At 53.9% G+C, this 25,020-nt stretch overlaps 2 protein-coding genes across 2 annotated transcripts; one reads left to right on the top strand and one right to left on the bottom strand.

The window, feature by feature from the left end:
- Nucleotides 1-1,553: 1,553 nt before the first annotated feature.
- Nucleotides 1,554-24,714, top strand: DPP7 (dipeptidyl peptidase 7). Its single transcript, XM_087752448.1, has 13 exons — nt 1,554-1,708; nt 1,902-2,015; nt 5,804-5,943; nt 6,675-6,838; nt 8,701-8,836; nt 11,334-11,415; nt 13,080-13,246; nt 14,466-14,526; nt 22,093-22,211; nt 22,295-22,451; nt 22,768-22,832; nt 23,662-23,732; nt 24,279-24,714. The coding sequence occupies exons 1-13, from the start codon at nt 1,657-1,659 to the stop codon at nt 24,418-24,420; spliced, it is 1,470 nt and encodes a 489-aa protein (XP_087608574.1). The 5' UTR covers nt 1,554-1,656; the 3' UTR covers nt 24,421-24,714.
- LOC148056193 (kelch-like protein 13) lies at nt 14,533-22,068 on the bottom strand. The gene is made up of 4 exons (XM_087752447.1): nt 20,050-22,068; nt 18,153-18,405; nt 16,924-17,084; nt 14,533-15,760 (listed from the first exon to the last, which is right to left on the bottom strand). Exons 1-4 carry the CDS (start codon nt 21,106-21,108, stop codon nt 15,362-15,364), a joined length of 1,872 nt encoding a protein of 623 aa, XP_087608573.1. The 5' UTR covers nt 21,109-22,068; the 3' UTR covers nt 14,533-15,361.
- Nucleotides 24,715-25,020: the final 306 nt, after the last annotated feature.

Genomic DNA, 25,020 nt, shown 5'->3' on the forward strand with positions numbered 1-25,020 from the left:
AAAAAATCAGGGATTTCAAAGTCTTAATTACAATGACACTTTATTGAAAGCACAAACCTGAAAAATTCATAAAGCAAGCATAATACTGTTTAAGTCCTAACGCACTAAAAACCATTTTTTCAACCAAGTGACCGGGCTATCAGGGATAATCTTATGCAAGTTTCAGACAAGAAGTAGGCAGGATCCCTGTGCCTCCTCAGGTGGGAACCTCAGTACAGATTCAGCCCGAGAGAAGCCCTGGCCAAAGCCTCTCGCTCACGGCTGGAGCCTGGTGCTGTTCTTTCATCGTGCCAAGACAGGCTAGATCTGACTTCCACCTGGTTTTGTTATCTGGTGACCGCCTGAACCAGACCCATCTCGCATGCTGTGGTTGCCACTATGTGGCTGCAGACGGTAACAGTAGGTGTGAAAATGCTGCCGCTGCAGCTGCCCACCCACGATCACATCCTTTAAGTCTTCTTCCTACAGCAGCTCCTTTGGTCTTCAGTAAGCTAAACCCCTTCCTTTATGAAACACCAACTTCTGTGACATTCACGTAAAGTGTCTGCAACGCTGCGAATAAGCTGACAACGTGCCGACCCTCTGGGGTAAAACCAGGCCTTTTGTTGCGTGTTTATACAGCGCTTGGCGTAAGATCACGCTAGATCACAGGTACTGCTGAGCTCACTTACAGCCACACCAGCAGGTGCAGCTCTGCCCAGTTTGCAACGCGACCTTCTCCATTCCCCTTTTCCTTCAGGGCCGCGGGCCCTTTGGGGTACCTGCTGTGGCCTCCCTCTGCGACCAAAAACCTAGAGAAATCACCCATTACGCGATTTCGTGCTGCTCCTGACTTGCTCTCAGAGCAGCGTACGCTCCCTCTCTCCCCAGTACGCCCAGCCACAGGGCCACCAGTGCATCACCGCCGCGGGGACACGCTCCGCTCTTGTCACGCGCTTACACCCTCCCGCCAGAGCGAGGGGCACCCCCAGGCCTCCCCTCCTCTGCTCCCACCGCCGACGGACACGGGCCAACAAACCGGGCCGCGGCTCCCGCCCCCATCTCCTGCGCCTCGCTCCCAGCTCCCTCAGCTCCCCCGGGCACCGGGCCAGCAGCCGCGGCCCCGGGCTGGGCCGGGCTCCCGCTCCTCCTTCTCCCGCAAACCCATCACGGAGGGGACCTGCGGTGCCACCACTCGGCCTCGCAAGGGCCGCAGCCCTGCGGCACCAGGAGGCGAACGCCGCGGAGGTTCGAAGAGCAGAGGCCAGCAGCGAGGCCGCGGCGGGGACGCCCCCCCCCCGCCCAGCAGCTCCCCCAGGCCTGCGGGGCCCAGCCCCGAGCCTCGCCGGCTTCCACCGTCCTCCGCCCTGAGCTGGGGTCCGAGCACCAGGCGCGGCGCCGTGGGGGCCGGGGGGGGGGGCGAAGGGGAGCTGCGAGGCGCGGCCCGGCCCCTCAGAGGGGCGGAGGCCCCGCCGCCATCGGCCCGGCCCCGGGGAACGCCCCGGCGACCAACATGGCGGCGTCCCGCGGCGGTCCCGCGGTCACGTGAGGGGGGGAGGGGGGCGGGAGGTCGCCACGTGACGCCGAGAGCCCCGGAGTCATGTGACCGGCTGCCCGGGCTTCCCAGGCGGGAGCGCTGCCCGGTGCGCGGGAGCGGAGGCGCGCGCGGTGGTTGCCATGGGGACGCTGCTGCCGCTCCTCTTCCTCCTGCTGCCGCCGGCCGCTGCCGGTGGGTGCCCGGGCCGGACCCCGTCCGCCTCCCTGCTCCCCGGGCCGGAGCCCCTGCCACGGGTGGGACCCCCTGGGCGGGACCCCCGGCCGGCCCGGGGGGTGCCGGAGGGCTGCCCCGGGCTCCCCCGGGCCCCGGTCGGCAGGGCCGGGCCGGGTGGCGGTTTCCCCTGCGCTGACGGTTCCCCCTCCAGCCGGGCGGGCGGCGGGGCCCGGCCTGGAGGAGCGGCTCTTCCAGCAGGTGCGGGACCACTTCAGCTTCGAGGCCTGCGGCAACGAGACCTTCCCGCAGCGGTACCTGGTCTCAGGTGGGTCCCGGGGCTGTGCTGCGGCCGAGCCGCTCTGGGCACGGCCGTGGCGGGGCCTGGCTGTGGCTCAGGGCCCCATTTCTGCCTGCCCCTGCGCTGAGGCAGAGCCTCTCCGTTTGGTGCTGAGGGAGCTGTGCTGAGCAGCCAGCAGGCAGCTGGAGCTGAGTGTGGAGCCAGTCATCCCCCCGGCATCCTCCGCATCCTCCTCTCCTTCCTGTCAGTTTGCCGTTCTGGCCGCGAGGTCTGGGCTGCAGGCGTGGGCATTGGCCTCTGCGGAGCAAGAGCAGCCCAGAAGCAGCAGCTGCGCTGGGCTTGCAGCGGGGCGGGCTCCATGCACGTGTGTCTTCAGTTGGCGGTAGAACAGACTGTTGCGGTAGGAAGGGACCTACAGCGATCATCAGGTCCGGCTGCCTGACCAGTTCAGGGCTGATGAAGTTGAGGCGTGTTATTAAGGGCATTATCCAAATGCCTCTTAAACACTGGCAGGCTCGGGGCATCAGCCACCTCTCTAGGAAGCCTGTCCCAGTGTTTGACCACCCTCTCAGTAAAGAAATGTTTCCTAATGTCCAGTCCAAACCTCCCCGATGCAGCTTTGAACCATTCCCACGCATCCTATCGCTGGATCCCAGGGAGAAGAGCTCAGCACCTCCCTCTCCACGTCCCCTCCTCAGGAAGCTGTAGAGAGCCATGAGGTCGCCCCTCAGCCTCCTCTTCTCCAAACGCGACAAACCCAGAGTCCTCAGCTGCTCCTTGCAGGCCATGCCTTCCAGCCCTGGCGCCAGCTTCGTTCCCCTCCTCTGGATGCATTCAAGGACCTTCACGTCCTTCTTAAATGCTGGGGCCCAGAACCGCACACAGCACTCGAGGTGAGGCCGCACCAATGCTAAATACGGCGGGACAGTCCCCGCTCTTGGCCGGCTGGTTGTGCTGTGGTTGCTGCCCCCAGGGTGCGGTTTGCCCTCTCGGCTGCCAGGGCAGGCTGCTGGCTCCCAGTGAGCCTGCTGCCACCCAGCACCCCCAGATCCCTTTCTGCAGGGCTGCTCTCCAGCCACTCCTCTCCCAGTTTATACTTGTGCCTGCCATGCTTGTGCACAGCATCGCCTACAAGTGCAACTCGGCGCTCCGAATGCGGCAGGAAAAGCAAATAGTGACCCAAATGTTGCACTCTGTACCCATCATTCTTACGCGTGAAGATGACCACTGACCCAGGAGGAGTTTGTGTTATTTAAAGCCCTGCAACTTTAGATAGTTTAAGCCATGCTGAACAGTGAGGGCTTCCAGCAAGGAGCCGGCAGCGTCTTCATTTCTGGCCAAATAATGAGTTGTCTTCTGTGCAACACACAGTAAGAGAGAGGAGGCTTTTCTAAACAGCATGTGACTAAAAGGCAGCAATTTCAGTAACCAGTGTGGCGTGGTTTTCAGTCCTGCCTGCTCGGAGGAATCAGGGAGAGATTTGCAGGGAGAGAACAAAGGTGGAGCTGTGAACAGCACCGGTGCAGAGCGCTGCCCAGCCTGGCGCCTGCCGGCTGCTGCCTCACAGGCCGCCCGCATCTGGGGCTTCCGACGCGGCATCTCGCCTTCCTCACGTCACCCCGTGCTCTGCAGCTTGCTCAGCACCTGCACCGTCACGTGGGTGTCACCGAGCGTGAATTCATGGATCAGTTCAGCCCAAAGACAGGGGAACACCAGTGAATTTTGATAGCCCACCTAAGGCTGAAATTTCACTAATTAAGTGGCCCTTTTTGAACAGAACTTTGGGATCACCTGATTTAAAGCACTGCATAACTTTTATGTGTTTTCTTTTTCAAGTGTTATGTTTTATCTGTGCGTCCTGGGCAGAGCTGAACAATATTTGTGAGGAACGAAACATTAACATTGCAGTTCTGCTGGTTTACAAACAGTTTCTTACCCAAAATTGTTATGAGTAGTTCCTTTCCCCTCTACTGCTTCTTGTGCAATATGAGACTTCTCAGATTGTCAGCAAGAACTTGAAGGAGACTACTATTTCACAACCAGGCATCTGACTGTCTTGAGGTTAACTGGCAGTTCCCCAGGACTGCAATCTAAAAATAGATACTTTTTTAAGCAACCTGTCTGGTTTGGTTTTGGCTCCTGTGAATGGTTGTTTACTCCAGGAGTCACGAAGCATATCAGAAGAAAAGCCAGAGTAAAGATGGCGCTTCTGTTTCCTACCTGATACCAAAAGCAAATGCAGCCTCTTTGGTAGCAAAGAGCAGCACTTTTGCTAATGAAGGGTTTCAAACCCGTTTTCAAACCAAATCCTGCTTTGGGCAAGTCTTGTCAAGAATGCCAAGAATTAAATTCAGGCCTCTCTGTGAACGGCAGCGGCCTCACGTGATGTGCTGCAGCGGCGGCTGGAGGGCAACCGCGGCTGGAGGGTCCCTTCGGGTGATGTGGCAATGTGCTGAAATCAACGTTTAACTGACGGCCTGAGGCCTATCGTTGAGGAAAGCAATTTATTATTCCTCTTAATTCCTGTGCAATTTAAGCTAAAACCAAATGTTTGTTAAAGCCAGCAGGCATTAAAGCAACCGTTTGTTAGATAAGCAAGTATTGGCATCATGGGTCAGCTTGTCCTGCCAGTCTCAATTTGCCTTCAGTTATAAACAGATCAGAGGATGAAGCACCTCATCTTCATCTATCGTCATATATATATATGACAGATCATATCAGAGATATATGTGTGTTACATATATAACGGGTATCAGCAGCAGCATCTCCTGGGCTGCATCCCCCACAGCGTGGGCAGCGGGGCGAGGGAGGGGATTCTGCCCCTCTGCCCCGCTCTGGGGAGACCCCCCTGGAGCCCTGCGTCCAGCTCGGGGTCCTCAGCACGGGAAGGACATGGAGCTGTTGGAGCGGGGCCAGAGGAGGCCACGAAGATGCTCAGAGGCTGGAGCACCTCTGCTGGGAGGACAGGCTGAGAGCTGGGGGTGTTCAGCCTGGAGAGGAGGCGGCTGCGGGCAGAGCTGATTGCGGCCTTGCCGTGCTTAAAGGGGGCTGATAAGAGACGGAGAGAGACTTTTGACCAGGCCCTGTAGTGACAGGACGGGGGCAAAGGTTTTAAACTGAAAGAGAGTGGATTTGGATTGGACATAAGGAAGACTTTTTTTTATTATGAGGATGGTGAGGCACTGGCACAGGTCGCCCAGAGAAGGTGTGGGTGCCCCATCCCTGGAAGTGTTTGAAGCCGAGCTGGACGGGGCTTGGAGCACCCTGGCCCCGTGGAAGGTGTCCCTTCCTACGGAGGGGGGTTAAACTGGATGATCTTTGAAGGTCCCTTCCAACCCAAACCATTCGTGATATGTGATTTACAGCTTGGCTCTACGTTATACACCACAGCAGGAGTGGCAGAAAGATGCAGGCGATTCCCTAACATCCATTTTGTGGGAGAAATGATCTGTGCAAGTGGTTTGGGATGAATTGGGCTAAAAAGGGTATATAAATGGGAAATCACTGTTTTGGGGGGCAGCTGTTTCCAAATGCCTTGCAGAACTGAGATTTTTAGGGATTTTCAGGCAGAAGCAGACGTTCCAGGCCATGTGCTGAGCTCATGGAAGCTCTTATTTACCCCCCACTCAAATGAGAGATTTCTGTAGCCTGGCCTAACGCCTTCGTTCCCCAGCTCGTGTCTCGGGGATCAGCCCGTTCACAGAGTTCTTCCTTGTTAAGCTCCTGCTCAAACTCACCAAAAGTAGAGTCATTTCATGCTCGTGTTTTTTGTCTTGTTTTGGTTTTAATTTGCTTCTGTCAATTGTCTCACTCAGCGAAGTTCTGGAAGAAAGGATTTGGACCCATCTTCTTCTATACTGGCAATGAAGGTGACATCTGGACTTTTGCTCAGAACTCTGACTTCATATTTGAATTAGCAGAGGAACAGCAAGCACTTGTGATTTTTGCTGAGCATGTGAGTGTTTTAGTTATTATGCGTACATACACAGAGTCTTGTTCTGTTCAGTTTTACCGAATTCAGCTTTCTGCAGGTCCAGAAAAATAACATCTCTTGCCACGAAGCTGAGGTATACCTGCTGTAAGCTTTCTCCTCATGGTAGCAGCTCTTCTTTACTTGAACCATGTTCAGAACCACGGCTTCTGAATTTTTTGCACTATGCCTACCGGCAATGCAGGATACAGACTACTGTTTCAGTAAAACCTGTGCCTTGGTGTATTTGCTTTAGACCTGTGCTTTTGTAAGTCGTTTCCACAGGCCTTGAACTCCACACTGGACTAGAGAGTTATTTTGTTTGGATAACATTTAATCTCTCTAGCCTGTGAAGTCCCAAGCCAATCTTTCCCACAGCACTCTATTAAAGCTACTATTCCACAGCTTATGCATGAAGAGATTACCCTGTCGCCTTTTCTAGTTGGGGATTTCGGGAGAGAGACGTGTGCCGAGGGCCCACTTGGCACCCACTGAAGTTGTCGTGGACTGCCCGTCCTCTACAGGACGTGTCCCGAAGGTCTCTGTTTATCCGATGCAGCAGACAAGGCACCTCCTCCGTTCCAAACAAGTTAAAGGACACCACTTGCTCCGTCATCGCGTCCCGTTTGTGCGCACTTATCCCGGTTCTGTAGTGAGAACAGAGAAGACCCAGACCGTGACAGCAGCGTTTCCTCAGCGTCTCTCTTTCCTTTCAGAGGTACTATGGGAAGTCTCTTCCATTTGGACTTGAGTCAACACAGCTGAAGAAGACTCATCTGCTTACCGTGGAGCAAGCCCTCGCTGACTATGCAGTGCTAATTACTGAGCTTAAGCAGCAGTACGGTGCTGCAGACTGCCCCGTCATTGCTTTTGGAGGCAGGTAAAGCTTCTGTGTGCTCCTTCCCTTCCCTGCGTCCTTTCCCAGCCACAGCCGTGCTGGTCTCATAGATCTGTTTGGCTCTCAAGCAAGTTCTAAAGGCAGAGTTTTAGGCTCTCTGATAGAGGGCGGATGTGCCGGCACCTGAGCTCCCAAGAGCCCATCACCGGGTCCCAATCAGCTCTCCCGTCAAGAATTAGTCTCAATTTGTGATTGCTTTGGGGAAGCACCACTGACTGGGTGTTTATGGGCATCTTCAATATACGAGTCAGCCAGAACTGCAGAAAATGGGAAATCCCTCCTGCAGGATAAGAACGTTTTACATTAGAAATACAGAAAACTAATAACTGGTAAAATATTCTCTCCAGGGGCCACCCAGCTTTTTGTTAAACACAGCCTCTGTAACAACATCCAGCCATTTGCATTGTAGGCTCCTTTATAATTCTGCTCTGCAACCTGCTGCGTGGTCGCTCCTTCCCCAAAGCGCTTGCTGTGTTGCAGCTGTGTCGGTGCGATGTCCCGGGCTCTTGCACGGCTCCCCACGCTTGTAGTAGAGGGATGCTTCCCTTCCACCAAGTACAGGCCTTCTAATTCGGTTGCAGTGAGCTAAAAAGCATTTGACCCGACAGTTATCCTTAAGCTTCCAGCTCGCTGTGGCGGTGGCTGGGCTGGTGATGGCAGGGGTGTTGTTTGTACTGTGACCGTCAGGACAGCAGCTGGTGTAACGGGGCCAGGAGCTGTCCTGGGGTGGGGAGGTGGGAGAGGGATTCGGCAAGACCCGCTGGCTGGGCTGCACGGTAGGTACAGGTAAATCAGAGCTCAGTCTGCAGCAGCCCTGACCAGCACTAAACCCACATGAAGAGTACTGAAATACTGGGTTGGAGCAGCACAGCATTTCCCGTGGGAGGAAAAAAAAGAAACCCTTTTCTGTTGCTTATAACTTTGCCAAACTTTAACCTGAAATTACTTGTGGCAGGTTTCAGCTAACGCCTGTTTCCAAGACCAGGGTTAGAGAAATGCGTATTGCTTTACGTGCGGGTGATGCGGGAGTGGTATTTACTTCGCCCGCTTGAGGCGGTGGGGAGGGAGACTTGAATACCTCTAAGCCTGGACTCAGGCCGGGTGTTACCTGCGTTTTGGGGGTGTCATTTGCCACCCCTGGGAGTGACCTCAGAGTAACTCCACAAACATCGGCACGTGAATGACTTGTGTCACCTTGGGTTTCTCTAGCAGCCCTTGATATCTGCAGATTGTGGCCCTGGCACCGAAGCTACCAAGATGGCTTTGAGTTTTACTGTGGTATTTGGTAGTGCCTCCCCTTCCCTCTATCTGTGCTGATCATCTGTGCAGCTGTTATTTGGGGCGCCCAGGGAGAATACTCCCCGCCTCCCAGCGCTAGAGAGGGCTGCATATTCTGCGGTGTTCAGGGCCGCCCTTTGCTCAGAGCCAGCCAAGAGCCTGGCTCGTCTTTATAATCCTGTGTGCAAAACGTGCCTCCTTCCCCCACTGTGACAGCTCCACCCGAGCCCCGCGTGGCTCCGCGCCAACGGTGTCGGGAGACGCTCAGGATGGTGCGGAGTTAAATACTGAGGCAGGATTTACATTTGGCTGCAGAAGCAAACTGGGCTGCTCTGTTCCCACCGGAGCTGGTGTGAGTGTTTGGGGTCAGGCCGGTGAGACACGTTGTGTGCTGCTCATTGACCATAACTGGATCTTTTTCTATGAGGATGGCATCTGCCAGATATCCATAAGCTTCTCGTTGCCTTGGGCTAGGTGAGCCTGGGAATGCTGGCCTGAACTTTTGAGTTACTGTGTTATAAGCTGTCTGTTAAAGGAAATAACTCCTTTTGTCTCTCCTGTGGCAGCTACGGAGGAATGCTGAGCGCTTACATGAGGATGAAATACCCCAACGTTGTGGCCGGAGCGTTAGCTGCCAGTGCTCCTCTGTTGTCCGTGGCTGGGCTTGGAGACCCCACCCAGTTCTTCAGAGACGTAACGGCAGTGAGTAGCATCTCTGTTCAGGAGCATTGTTTTTTTCCTTTAAGAAGGCTGGATTTTTTTCCTTTTCCATGTCTTTAAGTAGACATCTGTCTTCACAGCATCAGTGCTGGGCAGGGAATGCGATTAAACGGGAATCCGCAAGGAAAAGCGGCAGCTGGAGGTGTGGTGGCTGAGCCCTGCTGTAGCCGTGGCAGCTCCGGGCCCAAAGGCGCTGCTCTAATGAGCAGCGCAACTCGGTTCCAGCACCTTTAGTACCACTAAGGATTCACTTTCCCATTTCTAGTAACTTGACCGTGTTGTGATTTTTCTGCTCTTATTTACATATATGAAAACCTTATTTCAGTGTAGAGACGTACAGGACAGAGCATTACCAGTAAGTGTAAAGAAGAGACTATCATATGGAAATAAACACAATAGCATTTGAAACTCTAAGTGGATAAGCGAATAAAAGACATCTTGTCTTAAAATTATACATTTTAAAACCAAAAATCTTAGTCATCTAAGGGTGGGAATTCGTCCCTGGTTGAAGCCAGTTCCTTCCCAGAAGCCCTCTTCAGCTGATAGCTCTGTCTTGCTTCAGCTGTGAAGGTGCTGTGAGTCATTACACACCCCTGAAATTAGGGCTTTGACCTTTTCATGTGAAAAAACTTCCCAATTCATTTTAAAATGCATTCTCTCTGCAGCGGTAAGCCGACCTCCAGGCTGAGATCCTAAGCAAGCACTTTGTGTTGTTTTCAAAGTAATTCCTTCCACCCTCAGTGTGTTTGCATAAAAGCAATCTGTGCATCTGAAATCTGAATTCAATTGCTCTCCTTGGTGAGAGAACACCCCTGAGAGCTGTTAATACTAACGAAGGCACAAACCTTTCCTGAATCACTGCAGGAGCTCGCTCTTCCCGTGAGTCAGAGCGCATTGTCTCAAAGCAGCTTTCCCTGGGAGTTTTACTGAGCTTTTCCAGCTCGCTTTATAAGCCTCCAGCTCACAGGGGAAGTGAGCAAAGGGCAGAAAGTTGATTTTGCATAAGGCATTTGCATAAGACTAGGTTATATATGCCTGCGGCCGGGCAGAAAGCCCCTGTGCGAGTACTGCACATGCAGCCCCGTGCGTGCTTCCCGTGAGGTTTCTGCTGCAGGGGCTGGGCAGGCCGTCAGCTTCAGATCAGTTCAGACATCTGGATTAGGTGTGATTCGAAAGAGAAAAGCTGGCGGCCTGGAGGGGGAACAGCTTTCCTTGGAATGGCTGTAATGCCTCCTGCCTCTGCGACGGCTCAGCTGAACTGTTCCTGGGTCCGTGAGGGTCCGGGGGGGAGAACTGGAATGGGTGGTGGTTCCTCAGCGCACCGGGGAGAACTGGAATGGGTGGTGGTTCCTCAGCGCGCAGGGCAGTGCGCTGCGGTGGTCCAGCACTGCCTAGCGGGGAGCTCGGCCATCACGGCAGCCGGAGCAGAGCTGCTGCTCTGTCCCAGGCCAATCCATCCCCACGCTCCGATTAGAGCCATTAGTAGATGAAGATCAATAAGCACATCCAGAAGGAGATTTGGAACCCCTAACGGGATGCCCAGGTAAACTGTGGAAAATGCCACAGTGATTTCTCTAAGCTGAACTATCAGACAAAGGCAGGGTTAGGAATAAAAGAAAGGTCCCAAATCTACTTTTAGTTGAGGCTGGGTCTTTGTAAGAAAAATGCTTAGCTAGTGCTTTGTGGTTACTTAGCCATTGCTCTAGCAGGGCAAAGGGACCTCAGAAGAGCCCTAATAATTCTTATTATTACAAAGCACTGTTTGCCAGCAGATCTCAAACAAGCTGACAGAGGAGAAACAGTTTGGGTTGCTAGAGCCTTCAGTGAGAGAAACAACTTGTTCCACCAGCAGAGCCAGCCACAGCTCTTCAAACATACCTTAAAGTGCTTTTTCAGGATCAGTAATGTTTTTTCCCAAGAAAAAGGACGTGGCCTTCTTGGTCATCTGGCAGGTCACTGGCAGGCTTAAGAAGAAAAGCAGGTCTTTGTTCCCAAACCAGTGCTCTGCCCTCCATGCATAACTGACTTCTCCATGGCTCCTTCTCATAGACAAAGTGCAGTTGGAAGGACATTATCGTGTGTTTAAAAAAAAAAACAAAAAAACCAAAAAACTTTTGGGCCTAGCAGCCTGGCACCCCCTTCCCACGTCCCAGCCAAGGCGTGCGTCTTCTCACTGCTTCGTGTCCAGTCTAATGGCTCCACTGAGTGCCAAGTGGTTTGTCTAACAGCCCGTCCCAGCGAGACCTGGTGAAACAGTTTCTGCTTGGTCTGCACTGTGCAGGCTGTTGCCTTCTGCTGATTGTCTGGAGGACAAGGCAGAAGCACTGGTGTCGCTGCTCCTGGAGACGCAAACGAGGGTCTGACCAGTGGGCCAGTAACCCCTGTCATCCCCTGGTACTTCTGGCAGTTCTTCCCAGGGCAGCCACCATCCGTATCTCATCTGTGCAACCACAGTCCCGTGTCTTTTCTGTCCCTTCAGGATTTTCAGAAGTCCAGCCCAGGCTGCGTCACAGCTGTCCGCAAAGCCTTCCAGCAGATTAAGGATCTGTGCCTGAGTGGAGGTAAGGAGAGAGAGCCCTGCGGATGGCTTCCCGAGGGCAGCCAGCGGGCAGTCCCAGCCACGTGGAGAAAAGTTGATTCAGCTTTACTTCAGCTAGGTCTTCAGTTGGTTCAGCTGAATCAACGCAAGTGCCCACCTGGCTGCCTCCTCCTGCCTGCGCAATCGATTTTTGATTTCCTGAACAGTTTCAGTTAGCAGTAAAATTAGTAACTGACACCGAAATGAATGCATCTGTGTAGGGGCTTGCACGGTGTTCATGAAACTGTCTTTGCACCAAAATGCAAAAACACCTGCAGGTGCAAAACACCTGCATTTTATGCTGGTAAAGCCTCGTGTTTCACCAGATGCTTGTCCTCCACGCCCACACTGTTGAGAACTGGTCAGGTGGGTATGACAACTGCGTGGCTCAGCTCACCGTACATACCTGAGAAATTTGGAAGGCAATCGAGGTCTTGAAGCAGCCATCACCATCTCTTTCATCTCCAGCCTTGGACAGTTAGGTGAAGCCAAGGACAGAGACCAGTGAAGATCTCTGCAACGTCTCCCGCGTAGGCCAGAGCAGATATCGTGGGCCGAGGCAGCGACTCCTGGAAGCCTTGCGTGGTGTTGGAACAGCTGTGGTGGGTTCTTGGTCTGTCTCAAGGCTTGGCTTGGTCCGCGGTGCTGCATGTCAAAGGCTGTGTGCCTCCGATGGCCGCCTTGCTGCAGGAGCTGGTCCTGGAATTGCCCAGAGGAGCCGGGGGGTCCAAAACGCCATTTCCTTTGGGTCACAGCAGGAAAAGTCTTACCGTTAAATAGCCAAGGTCCTCGAGGTTTACCTGGGACCATGCTTTCTGCAGCGGGGTGGAGAAGGTGGTTTTATTTAAGGCGTAGGCTCTCAAGTGAGTATCCAGAGGCAGGTCCCAGGCCTGGGGTTTCCCAGTAAAGACAGCTGGGCTCCAGCACGCAGCTTGTAGAGCACGATGGGGACAGACGGGAACTATGACTCCAAAACACGGAGGATGAAAATGAAGGGAGCAGCTTTCCCCCACAGAAATGCAAAGGTACACGAGTGCATCTTGAAGGAATCTCTTCAAAGAGAGAAAAGACAGATTTCCTGACTCCAGCCGACCTCTCTGCATCACACTGAAGTTTGAAGGCACGTCTCAGGAGTTCTTTGTGGGGACTGTTCTCACTTGGCAATTCTTACTGCAGAAGCACCCAGCTCCCAAGGAGCTCTTTTTTTATTTATTTTTTTTTTTCCTGCCAGTTCTTCCCACAGTTGAATCCCACTGGACGCTGTCCCCTGCTCTCCTGCATGAGAGGCAGGAGCAGAGTAGACCCCGGGGAGGGAGCCCGCGGGGGCGAGCAGGGCGCAGCCAGGCAGGGCACCAGCGACGATGGGCTCGTACCAAGCTGCTCTTCTCGCCGTGCCAGCAGGACTGCTTCTGTCTCAGTGGGCGCTGATTTCTCTGGGCTCCCAGCGAGGTGTCGGTGGCTGTGCGGAGGGAGGGCTGTGCCTGGACATCCACCCGTGTGTAAATTTAGATATAATGTGTCCTTCCCACTAGAAACCTCATCTGTGCGTTACGGCATCTCTGTACTCCTGACTGAAACAAGATGCTGAAGCCTGGTATTATTTTCCTCTGTTGAAGTTTGTGCCTTTCATTTTCCTTCCTTCTGCAGCCTACGATGAAATCAGCCGCAAAATGGCCACGTGCAATAAGATCTCTAACAAGGAGGATGTTTACCAGCTTTTTGGGTTTGCTAGAAATGCCTTCACCATGATGGCCATGATGGACTACCCCTACAAAACCGATTTCATGGGTCACCTCCCTGCCAATCCGGTGAAGGTGAGTACGGGGACGCGGATGGGAGTCGCCGTTTCTGATGCACGCCTCGGTGACGGGAGCGCAGGGGGCTGCGCAGCCGGGGACGCCATCAGGCACGCACCATCGGTGACGGGGAGGTGGCGGTGGATGTTGCAGCCCTTCCACTCTGACAGCAGATCTACACATTTTAAACTTTTCTGTGACGGTGACTGCTGTGTTTGAAATGCACTGCCGTACGGCTCGTCGGGGAGGGTTTGCTGGAGCCACTCCTACCCTGCTCTGCCTTTACCTTACACAAAGGCCTGTGCGAGCTTGTTGACTCCAGCTTTTAAACACTAAAAACCTGTAGCTTTTTAAAAAAGGTAGTTTTGTTGTAGCCTGCTTCAATACACTTCCATAGGTGTATTTTTCTTGGTGGGTAGGGATGGAGATCTAAAAGTCAGGCTCCTTTCTAAGTATCGCCCAGGAGGATGACATACCTCGGAGAATAAAGCAGAGAAAAGTCTGCTGCTGTGGGGACTGGAAGCCTGTGAGCTTTCAAGAGAGCGGGAGATGGTGAAGTGTGGGAAAGGGGCCTGCCTGGTTCTTGGGGGGCTACAAAGATTTCTCAGACACCAGCTGCTTTTGAAAGGTCCCAGCTTTGATCCCAGCTCACCAGTTGCTGTTGCAATTCTTGGTTTCACCTGGTGTGCCGTCAGCCTCCTGCTGCGGTGCGCTGCTGCGCTCCAGCCCACCCGCCGACGGGCCGGCCTTCGCCCCCGGTGGCATTGATGGTTCGAGTCCTACCTGGAGCAAAATGCTGTGCAAGAGGTCGTACAGGCTACGCTGTACGGGGGCTCGGGAGATGCTGTCTCTGGCTCCACTGGGCATCCAGTTCCCTTCTAGGGTCTGTTTAACAACCTGTAAAATGGAAATAATTATTCTACCCCCCCTTGAGAAGGGCATGAAAATATTCTGATTGTAGGAGGAAGGAACTGTTGTGTATCACTGTGGCTTCTGCGCAGCTGCTTAACTTGGTAAAGGAACAGTCTGTCCTAGCCCTGTCTCCTTGTTGCTATGTATTTTGTTGCTAAAAGGGAGGGGGAAAAAAACCCAAAAACTTGTTGCATTAGGCCCTTGAAAAGCTGAACCATAAAATACCTAAGTGATAATTTTAATGAATCTTCCAGCGTAGCCCTTCCACGGAGCAGAGGCTGTTAATTGTCCTGTCTGCAATTTGCCTGTAATGTGTCTCATCCAGGTTGGCTGCGAACAAATCCTTGCCCACAGAGACCCAATTCAAGGCCTGGCTGCTCTTGTTGGTGAGTTAATCGTACCAGTTTGGTCTTTTATTTAACGCCCTGTTTTCTCGATGCACCTGTAAGTAGAGCTCTCGCGTTGTTGTGCGGGTTGTGTACCGTGGGAGCTGGTATGACTCCGATCCCCCACTGGGACGTTTTGCCCCATATTGGCTTTGTCCATTGGGATGTCCCATGCTGGTCCATGGGTTCATTCTCTCAACCTTTCCAAACTTATCCGCATCAGATTTTTGAGCCATTGCAGCCCCTTAGCCTGTTCACTGTCCGTGAGACGTGGACTTCTAAGGTACTTGGTTCCTTTCTAACAGTTTACCTGTACTCTGGCTCGGGGAGTCACAGGTTCAATGCACGTTCACTGAAGGAAGTTTTCTTCTGCTTGTTGAGGGCAAGGTTGTCATCACAGTGCCCCGCGGTCTTAATCCAGTGGCAAGACAGTCTTAAATACATTGTGTATGCTTATCTCTGTGAATACTTAATTTGTCAGCCAGCAGTGTTTGTAAGGAAATTATTAGAGAGAGAATTCAAAGCTCTTTTGAAGACTTCCTCATAAAATCTCGCAAGTTGCTCATTAAAAATAAGTTCTACATTGGTCATTAGTCAGAAAAACAGGTTGTGAATGACAAAACATTGATTTAAGGAATTCTTATGGGTTTAATGCAGCTTAGTAGGATTGCGAATGAATTCTTTTTGCAAATTATGCATGTCACCGTGATAGCACCAAGTCAGAAACGCATCAATTCCAAATCCCTGCTAAAGATGTTTGGCTGGCAACTAGAAGAGTTGTTAAAATGCTAATGTCTTGGCAAACACTGTCAGATCTGCTTGACATATTCCCATCCTACTTCTTTTCTGAGGCAGAGTGGGACTCTGGTTTCGTTGAGATGAACAAGCTGAGGGTAGATTTCTTCCTCCTGCCCGCAGGGGAGCACTTTGTGCCTCTCCCTGTCTCACCAGCTGCGTTCACCTGGGGCAGCTTAATCATGCAAGAGGCATGATCCACCAGAGCTTTAGGCAGGGGACTGGCTTTCTTCCATACCCATCCCTCTGTGTCATACAGGAAAACGCTGTCTTCTTTCTGCATGTGCTGCAGCGACCCACCTCCTGCCAGGTAGAGCGTAGGCCCGTGGGCCGTGATGCTGAACTGGCAGCAGTTGAACGGGGATAGCGTCAGCGTTGTCCACTGGTTGCTTACAGGACAATAATACTCCGTCTCGTTGACGTGAATCCATTCCTCCGCCTGCAAAGAACCAGACCAACACTCACCCATCGTATCGCGCCTCGAGTGGGCATCACTGCCACATCAGGCTGGCTTGGTTCACGATAAAGGAAACCAGAGTCTCAATGTCTATTTGAATACCGTGGGGCTCAAGGGGCCAGATTTTCAATCCACATTTAGCACTCAGAGCCCCAAAAGAAACTGAATGAAATGCCAGAATGGCGCGGCTTTAAAGGAGCTTTGTTCTTGGAAAATCAGAGGAGTGAGCTGAGCAAGGCGCCCCAGGGACCTGCTGGAACTGGCATAGCCCAAGTCCTGCCTGCTCTCCAGACTTTTAACACATTATGAAGGAAATCGTCTAAAGAGGGCTATATTGCATTGAATTGTGGGCAATAACCCAGTTTGTGTCATCTGGAGGACTTTGACGTCAGCCTTGATGTGCGGTTTCTCTTTATAGATTTCTGTCCCTTCCTCAGTGAGCAATGAAGTGCTCTAAGATGGCTGCATTCCCTCAAAAGAAACCGTACCTGTCGTGGGGCCAGGCCCTGAGTCCTTCCACTTTCAAATGGGAATTGCTGAATGATCTTGGAAAACTCAGTTCTCTTGGCTTCAGGGAATGGGATTCTCCTAGAATGAGCCTTCCAGTCCCTGTCAGGTCTCTTCCCAGAAGGCTGGGCAGTGCTCTCCCTCCTCTTTCAGGCATGGGAAATGCAGATTTGAAGAGGTTTCATTTGCATTCCAGGACTTGAGCCCATCTTTCCTAAAACCTAGGCTAGCGTCCTCACCGCACTCCATTCCTCTTCCCGTCTGCCGGTGTTTCGCCCCCTCTCAGCTCGAACAAGGAGAACCGGGTGCTCAGTGTGTTGGGGCAGGTACGTGACCAGTTTTACACTTAGGTTATCCTGTGTTAGCAGGCTGCACCCTATGTTTTCTCTACTTAAAAAAATGCTTTGAACAGCCTTTGTACTCCAGCAAATGGAGTGTGGCAACAGGGCAGCTTCTAAGGCACTCAACTGCAGTGGCAGGCTCGTTTTCCTAAGCTTGTGGGCCTGACTCGCAACCCTGCCAGTCCACCAAGAGACCAAAAATAATGAAGCCAACCTGTTGGAATAAACCAGTCAGGGCCCCATTACAGAGACCCCATTTTGGGTCAGTTTGGGGATTATAAGAGCAAATGAACTTACTCCTTTTAGTGTCCTTCCTCCGATGCAAAAGATCCTGTCCCTGACTGTGGCCATCCCGTGATCACAGCGGGTAAAAGCCATGGCACTGTTGCCAATCCAGCGTCGGAGGCGAGGGAGGTAGCTGTAGGTGTCTCGTAAGGTTTTACCCCCAGAGAAGCCCCCTAGAAGGAAAGAGGAAGTCTTGAAAATCTGTCCGTCCTCCTCTCCGACATCCAGCAAACCTGCAAACATCAGCAGAGCTGATTTTTTTTTTTTCTTTAAAATACCTAAGAAGCTCCGGTTTAAAATTGCACACCATTCTGCAGAGCTGATGCGGTGTGAAATTTTAAACCGGAGCTTCTTAGGTATTTCAAAGAGGAAAAAAAACCAAAACCAATATATATATTTAAATAAAAGCTCCTTGCAGAAGGAAGGGGAATGTCTCCAGCTGCCTGCCTGCCTGTTGAATTCCAGCCTGCAAAGGGTCTGTGCAAACAAGGGAGATGATTTTTCCGGCTGGCCATAAGCCCCAGCTCACTGGGGCTTGGATGCTCTCTGTGCGTGGACGCTGTACGTGGAGCTTGTGTTTAAAAGTTGTACCGAAGTAATGCTCGTAATTTGGCAGTTTGCTCGGGCAGGGCTGCGGGCTGGCCAAATCACATTTGCAGTTGCCCCGCTGGTTTAGAAGGAAATGAATGCTGTAGGTAGGCAAGATCTTAGGCCCAAGGGTATGGTGTTATCCAGCCTAGATCACTACTGTGTGTTTGCAGCTCTGTGAGGCAGTTTTGTCCTTGCTCTCCGGTGGGAATTGAGACCAACAGAGGTTAAGCGAGCTGCCTGTGGCAGCGTGGCCCAGCTGAGTGAAAGCAGGGACTTGAACCTGAGCCTCAGCCATGCCCCCCCTGAACCGTTATCCTTCCTTTCCAGACGTCTGCGCTGCCGGCGCGGGAGCCCTGCCGCCAGCGGGGTGCACGCCGGGGCAGCAGAGCCCACGTGCTGCCTCCCCGGGGCCTCGGGTGTGCAGTCCCTCCCAGAGAAGTGCCCTTCGTTGCAACTGTGCAACTGAAGTTAATCCAGACCAGATCAGGGCAGTGATGCCGGCTGGCCGTAACTGGTTTGCACAGCAGGAAAGGGGCACTGGAGCTGTGGGGGTTATTGGTGTGGGCACAGGCTTAGACTGTGACATTAATATGCCAGCAAAAATCAGCAAAACTATATGAAAATATGCTGCTGTCTACTAGCTCTATCACCTGAAATGTAGAGGATTCCCTTGTGGGTTGTGCCTGCGTGATCAGCAATAGGCGTGGGGAAAGGAGCTGCAAACTCCCACTTGTTGTCAGCGGGCTGGTACAATTCTACGGTGCGGGTGAGGGTCCCCAGCAGTGTCCCACCGCCCACGGCGAAGATGCGATCAGACAGCACATCCGCGTGGAAGCGTGTCCGCCTCTCCAGCATGCTGGCGACCTGGAGCCAGGAAGTGTTGCGGGGATCAAATCGGTAAACCTGGGATCACAGGAGATGGGTGATGGTTAGCAGAAGGCGGGTGGCTGGCTTGCATCTCCTGTGGCTTCAAGAATTGGTAAACGTTTTATATTGAGACATGGGCAGGCTCAAGCAGCCAGCTGACACAGCGGAGCCTCCCCAGTGGAGCTAGAGGCTCAGTTATGGCCTTTCGGGGGGGGTCTGGGAACAGGGTGTCATAGAATCATAGAATCATTTAGGTTGGAAAAGCCCTTTAAGATCGTCGAGTCCAACCGTACGTCAGCATGTTTCAGCACATCACAACAGAGTTAGGGTTAGGACAGCCACTCCCTGAGGTCACGGGAAGGGATTGTGGTGTGATACCGATGACTGGAAAAGGTACCAAACTGATACCTTCCTTCAGTGCACGATCCCATGCAGCAGCCTGGGGGCAGGGGAGCAGCAACAGCACTGCTCTCTGCCAGCGCCCAAGATGTTGATACCAGCCTGGTAGGGATGAGAGTTAAAGCCAGGCTGAATGAGCATCGCATTGAGAGCTCATGACACTTTGCAGGTCTGAAAACTGTTACAGAATTAAACAAAGTAGATGAATTCCAATGCCTGCAGCAAGCAGGAGGTGAAACACATTGGCTTAATGAAATACCGTTGTTCCAAACACCAGCTAGCATGCGTCAGCTGAAAACTTGTTTCAGTGAGATTTAAACAAGCACATTTTGCATCTCTGCTACCGTTTGTGAAGTAAAGAGAGCAGCTGAGCTTTGCCCGCCTCTCGCCCAGGAGAGGGCAGGACTTCCCTTCCCCTCCCCGGAGCCTGGTGGCATCGCCCCAGGGGCACAGCACCTCTGCTGAGGCTGGGCTTCCACTCACGCCTTCTTCAGCAGTAAATACCTCCCCAGGCTTGTTTTGTCAGCCCTGGTTACAAAGCCCAGGTCGCTGAGCAAGCGCAGGATCTGCAGAACCACGTGCAGCGAGTGCTGAGCTTGGGCTGTGGCCCCGCAGCCGGTGCCGCGGCCCTGCTGCCTCGGCGTCCTGGGCTCCGCTGCTGCTGCGCTGCCTCCAGGCAGTGGAAGAGCGCTGCTCTTTGCAGTGGCCCTGCTGAACCAAGTACGAGGCTGAAATAAGCCCCCGGGAGCATGGGAAAGAAAAATAATACGCTGTTTTTTCTAGCAAGCTTACTGAAGCCATCTAGGAAAACATAAAATCCTGCACAAGTCTGTTCTCCAGGCAGAAGGGGAAGGTCCTGGGAGCTAAAGGAGATTTGCCTTTCAAGGGCAAAACCAAGGAAGGAGCAGTTCTCAAGTGAAGTGGGCAGCTTTAACCGTGCCTCCCGAGCACGACCCCCATGGCAGCAGCAATGGGGATGGGGCGGCATTCGTGGGGCTGCGGGACTGACGTGGACCTGGCTGACCCTGCACCGTGGAAGCTGTGTACAGATTAGGAGGACAACTTACAGTAGGGGCAAGGTGAGACCAGGGCAGGACCTTGGTTGCTTCCCAGAGAGTTTGGAAGCTGTATTCCCAAGGGCTTCCAGTACTGCGCAGAGCACTCAGAAATATGTAGAGGTGGGAGATCTGCGGTGGGCAAGACCAATGACTCCCTCCCTCGCTCCCTCCCTCCTTCCTCACCCAGCCATTTTTCCAAGGCTAAAGGTTTCTTGTGTCTTACCTCATTTGACGGCTGCTTTCCCGTGGGATCAAATTTGTGCTGTCCCCCGATGACAAAGAGGAAGTCGTTGATGACGGCGACGCAGTGATTGTACACTGGCACGCAGAGCTCCCCGACCTTGTGCCAGGTGCTGCAGCTCCGGTCTGCAGCCCACATCTCTCCGCACACGCTGTTGTCGGCGGTTCTGCCACCAGCGACGAGCAGCACGGTGGAACCGGAGCGGAGGCTCGTGCTCTGGGTCTGCAGGACCGGCTGCGCGTACAGCTGGGAGTGGTAATTCAGAGCCTCCTGCAGGTACCTGTGGCAGCCTGAATCCAGCCCCATAAGAGGCGTTTCCTGGGCGTAACTCTGCAGATCCCTTAAAGGAATGAGAGGGAATCTTATGCGCCTTAGAATATCTGCTGCATCTTTCAGCCGCGTGCGGTCGTGCTGCAGCCAGCTCACAGCGGCTCGGAACAGCTCCAGCTCGCTGCAGCCCTCGGCGTCGGTCCTGTCTAAAATTTCACAAAGCGTTCCTCGGTCCAGGTCTTTCAAGCACTGAGGATCAGCCAGGATCTGTTTGTAATGCTGCCCCACGTAGCACATGGCTTTCTGTCTCAGCTCTGCTCGGCCGAGTTTTTTAGCAATGTTAAGAACATCCATGCAGTTCTCGCAGTTCAAGCAACTCTCCAGAAAGAGAAAGCACAGCTTGATCACCTCCCGAACCAGGAGGGTTTCTGCGGCTTTGAAGGTCTCCTCGATATTCTGCAATGAGAGGTCCAGTTTGTTGGAGTAAATGAAGTTGAGAACGTTCCTCAGCCCGGCAGCACTGAGGGCTTTCAGCCGGACGTTACCATCCGGGCTCCCCGCTCTTGTCAAGTTTCCAACAAACAGGATCTTGCAGTAGTTACTTGCTGACGCTAAAACGACCTTGTGGGCTGGAAAACAAACCCCTTCTGCTTCCAGCGTCACGTCGCACAGCACGCTCTGTGAGCGAAGGCTGCTCAGCCCTTCCAGGAGTTTCGGCAGGTAGGTGTCGGACACGAGCCTCGCCGTGCCGGCCTGCGAGCTGAGCAGCATTGCTCTGAAAGGTGCCTAGCCCTGGAGCAGCCCCAGGACTCTTTGCTGCGCGCACTCAGTGCATCTCTTGTGCGGTCTTCTGCGGCCAAAGCAGCTTTGAGAGAGCGGAGGCTGTGCTGCCCGCGCCACAGAGCCACCCAACAGGCAGCGGCTGTAGCAGCCTCCCTCCTCCGCGGCCCCTGCCCGGTGCCTGGCAGAGCACCGTCTGCCTTGCAGAGCCGTGCGGAGCCGTTTGCAAGTGGAGCTGTTGGTGCTGGTTATCGCACAAAACCCACAGCGTTTGTGGGTTTTGCCTGCGGGCTGTGACACTGGCGGCAGCGGAGGGCCACTGGCGTAGCCGCATTCCTCCTCCTCGCTACGGGGTCACGACCCGTCCGCACAAAAAGCAGTGCATTCTTCAGCAGCTCCCCAGCTATGCTTCGCTGGACCGCCCGGTCAGGTGCTCTTTCATCGGGGCAAGCCTGCACACGCCGTCTTTCCCTTCTTGAACAACAGTCAAACAAAATCCCTTCTGCGACGTGCCACCCTTGGCCTTCGGACTAAATTTGATGCATTCAGGCGACAGCTGCTTTCAGGGAGGGGGTGGGAAGGTCTCAGCAGTTGTGTCTCGTTCAGTTTGAAGCATTCAGCTACTGTCCTCTCCAGGGCCTGCTCCTGGGTGCAGCAGGGCTTGGAGGCCGGGGCTCTGCCGAGGCCTAGCGAGCCAGTCGCTTGGCTTTGGCCCCCTTCCTCCCCATGGATACAGCAGAAGCGAAGGGTACTGCGCAGCCAGGCTTGAGACCGTGTAAAAGCTTTGGCAGAAAGTTGGGACCGTAGCCTGACGCCGGTGCAGACCCTGCTAGCGCTGCCCCAGCCTTACACGTGTGCTGGCGGGGATCGCTGCCCCTCTGCTTGGTCTTGGCCGCGAGGTTGTGCGGGAGGCAGCGAGTGAGACAGCGGAGAGGTGCTGATGGGTTGGCTTTGTGCTGTGTTCCCACCTGGCAGGGGTGTTTTACAACTCCTCCGGCTCGGCACAGTGTTATGACATATACCGGCTGTACCAGTCCTGCGCTGACCCCACGGGCTGCGGCATCGGCTCAGACGCCGAGGCCTGGGACTACCAGGTAAGATCTTGGAGACACCAACAGGTGTCGGCTCCTGCCCTGGTGCTCCCCCCACCCCACAACAGCTCTCGTACCTCTCTTAGGTTTGCACCGAGATCAACTTAACTTTCAACAGCAACAACGTGACCGACATGTTCCCCGAGATGCCCTTCACGGAGGCCATGCGAGAGCAATACTGCCAGAGCAAATGGCGCGTGAGGCCGCGAGCACGCTGGCTGCAGACGAACTTTTGGGGAGGAGGTGAGTTGTGCTGGCTGCTCGCCCCTTCGCGTTACCCTGTAGCCGTCTGCCTGTCCCCGCTCTGCCCAGCTGAGCTCCCTGGGGACAGGCACAGCACGCAAACACGTCCTGGCAGAACATCGCAGCCTTGTGCTGACTTGAGCCAAACAGACCTTCCTGTACCTCCTTGAGACAAAGTGGAAAACCTAAAAACTGCCAAGAATTTCTTTTATTCTCCTGTGTTTTCTGTTCTTGGCCATGTTTGCTGCAGTAGCCAAGCACATTTGGGTATATGGGCAGGAAGGAGGCCTCTCAAATGTCTCTCTCTGAATTTCAGACCTGAAAAGTGCGAGCAACATCATTTTTTCAAATGGTGACTTGGACCCGTGGGCCGGAGGCGGGGTAAGCACGCGCGCTGCTGACACCGAGCAGAGCGCCGCCTTTGCAGGGGCTGCGCCGCCCCCCTCTCCCTGTCAGAGCAGCGCTGGCGATTCAGCCCGTTTGAGTTTGAGTTTCTGCGAGCGGCTGTTTTATGCTGACCCATTCCGGAGCCTCAGGACGTTAACGATGGACACGTCGGCCAGTGCCCATCAGCCAGGAACACTGGTGCAGCAAAGGTGGCTTCCCTAGTGCAGAGACAGCAGGAGCCTCCCTACCCAGCACCACAACCCGTCGCATTTCGGTGTCGCGGTGCTGCCAGCCCAGTGCTCCCTGCTCTCTCCAGTCCCAGCACTTTGGGAACCAAGCGGTTGCTCTAAGCAGCAACTCAAACCAGGGCATATTTTGGCTTAGGTTCAACATAACTTCAGAGTGGTGGCAGAGCTCTAGTTCAAAACCAAAAATGACCCAGAACTGGATTTTGAGTTGGTTGAGCTCCTGACTGTAACGCAGGAGTCCCTTGGTTTAGGCTGGCTTGGCAATCCCAGCTGCAAAAGGACCAGGCTGTTTCGGGTGCATGGGCCTAAAGGAACCTGGTACTTCCAGCCGCCTGGACGGGAACAGGCTGAGTGTTCTCATTTCATTTTCATCTGGGGGGAAGCCTTCACTTCATCGGAGACAGATGACTTGGCTCACTGGGACCGTTAGCCATGCACACAAAATCAGCCATACCAAGGATCTCTTCCCGTGCTTTTCCTCCGTCCTGCCCAGCTCATCTCCCAGTTTTCAGAACTGTTGCCCAGTTCTGGCCGGGAACTTGGTGAGAGTTTGTCTCTGCTCCTTTTCTTTCCAGATAAATAGCAGCCTCAGTCCGTCACTGATTGCATTGACCGTTAAAGGAGGTGCTCATCACCTGGATCTCCGGTAAGTACTGAACTCTCCTTTGGCTGACAAAACCCTGCTGCCCTGGGTGTTTGATCTTAGCTAGCCCGGTCCAAAGAACCGGGAGATGCGGTGCTTACAGAGGACCGGACACCAGGCTGCGGCAGCCTGAGCGAGCAATCCTCTTCCCCGCTACGGGGCTCTGGCAGCCCTCAGGGAAGCCGGGCCGTGCAGGAGCTGGCGCTGAGCTCACATCCCTTCACTACAACGTGTTCTTGCACAGGGATCAGCACAAGCGTGCGACAGCCTGTAGCGACCAGTCAGGTGAAGTAGTCCAGCGTCTCTTGGCATTAGCCACCAGCCTTCAGGCCTGGAGCAGAGTGCAGCAGGCACCAATGCAAGGGAGAGCCCAGGGCTCTCAAGCCTGCCTCCCCCCCTCCTGGGGGGTGTGACACGGCAGCTCGCTTTCCAGGGCATAAATTTGAAGAACAAAACAGATAACCTCTGTCCTTGGGTTCCCTGGCTTGGCTTTCCCGGGGCGAGAGGCGAGGAGCCGCTGCCTAGCTCACACTGCTCTGCTCTCTCCAGAGGACACAATCCAGCCGACCCCCCCTCCGTCACGGAGGTGCGCAAGCTGGAAGCGAGCATCATCAACGGCTGGGTGAAATCTGCAGGGACGGAAAGGGCACGGGAGAAGCGCTCGGGAGCCTCAGCGGGCGGACAGCTGTGAACGCGTCCGTCCCCACGGCCTCTGGCGGGGTGCAGGGCTGCCGCCAGCACACGAGGACAGCAGCCTGCTGGGCCATGTCTGCGCCGTTTGGAAGTGTGCTCTCCTCTGCCGTGACGGTGGAAATTCACCCTTCTGAAGCGTCCCACCCGCCCCGATCAAGCATCAAAAGAAAAGCAAAAGGCCAAATCACTGACTGAAGCCAAAACCGCGTTGTGTAGGTTTCGTGCTCGCCTGCTCGGAATGAGGCGGCGTTGTAAATGGTGGAAATAATAAAAGCTTGCCTGGACGGCCCAAGAGTCATCACTGGCCTGACCAGTATGGTGGCAGGAGGCACCTTAAGGGTGAAGCTAAATTGGTTTTCGACAAAAAGTAAATATTAGATGACTAGTGGAAAAGCAGAGGTACGGTCATTACTTACACAGGTTCAGAGGGGACTCCGCTAGCGACCAGTTACATGAAAAAAGACGCTGTCTGCCTCATCCAGTGCTGCGGGTTCGGGGGTTTTTGCTTGGCTTTGTTTTTAACTTGCACAAGAGCTCTCCAGTTGTCGAGCTGGAAGTTTACACAAAGCGATCCCGGTGTGAACTGCCGTCCCTCAAC

The sequence above is a fragment of the Nipponia nippon genome, unplaced genomic scaffold, assembly GCF_047370975.1.
Source record: "Nipponia nippon isolate SJK-2023a ecotype South Korea unplaced genomic scaffold, ASM4737097v1 scaffold_16, whole genome shotgun sequence".
NCBI lineage: Eukaryota > Metazoa > Chordata > Aves > Pelecaniformes > Threskiornithidae > Nipponia > Nipponia nippon.

What these genes read in the sequence shown, in the direction of transcription:
- DPP7 (XM_087752448.1), top strand. Translation starts at nt 1,657, where the DNA reads ATGGGGACGCTGCTGCCGCTCCTCTTCCTCCTGCTGCCGCCGGCCGCT. An exon ending in GCTGCCGCCGGCCGCTGCCG is followed by an intron (nt 1,709 to 1,901) that starts GTGGGTGCCCGG and finishes TTCCCCCTCCAG; the next exon opens with CCGGGCGGGCGGCGGGGCCC. An exon ending in TCTTCAGAGACGTAACGGCA is followed by an intron (nt 8,837 to 11,333) that starts GTGAGTAGCATC and finishes CTGTCCCTTCAG; the next exon opens with GATTTTCAGAAGTCCAGCCC.
- LOC148056193 (XM_087752447.1), bottom strand. Translation starts at nt 21,108, where the DNA reads ATGCTGCTCAGCTCGCAGGCCGGCACGGCGAGGCTCGTGTCCGACACC. An exon ending in GAAAGCAGCCGTCAAATGAG is followed by an intron (nt 18,406 to 20,049) that starts GTAAGACACAAG and finishes CTGTGATCCCAG; the next exon opens with GTTTACCGATTTGATCCCCG. An exon ending in GAGGAAGGACACTAAAAGGA is followed by an intron (nt 15,761 to 16,923) that starts GTAAGTTCATTT and finishes GGTTCTTTGCAG; the next exon opens with GCGGAGGAATGGATTCACGT.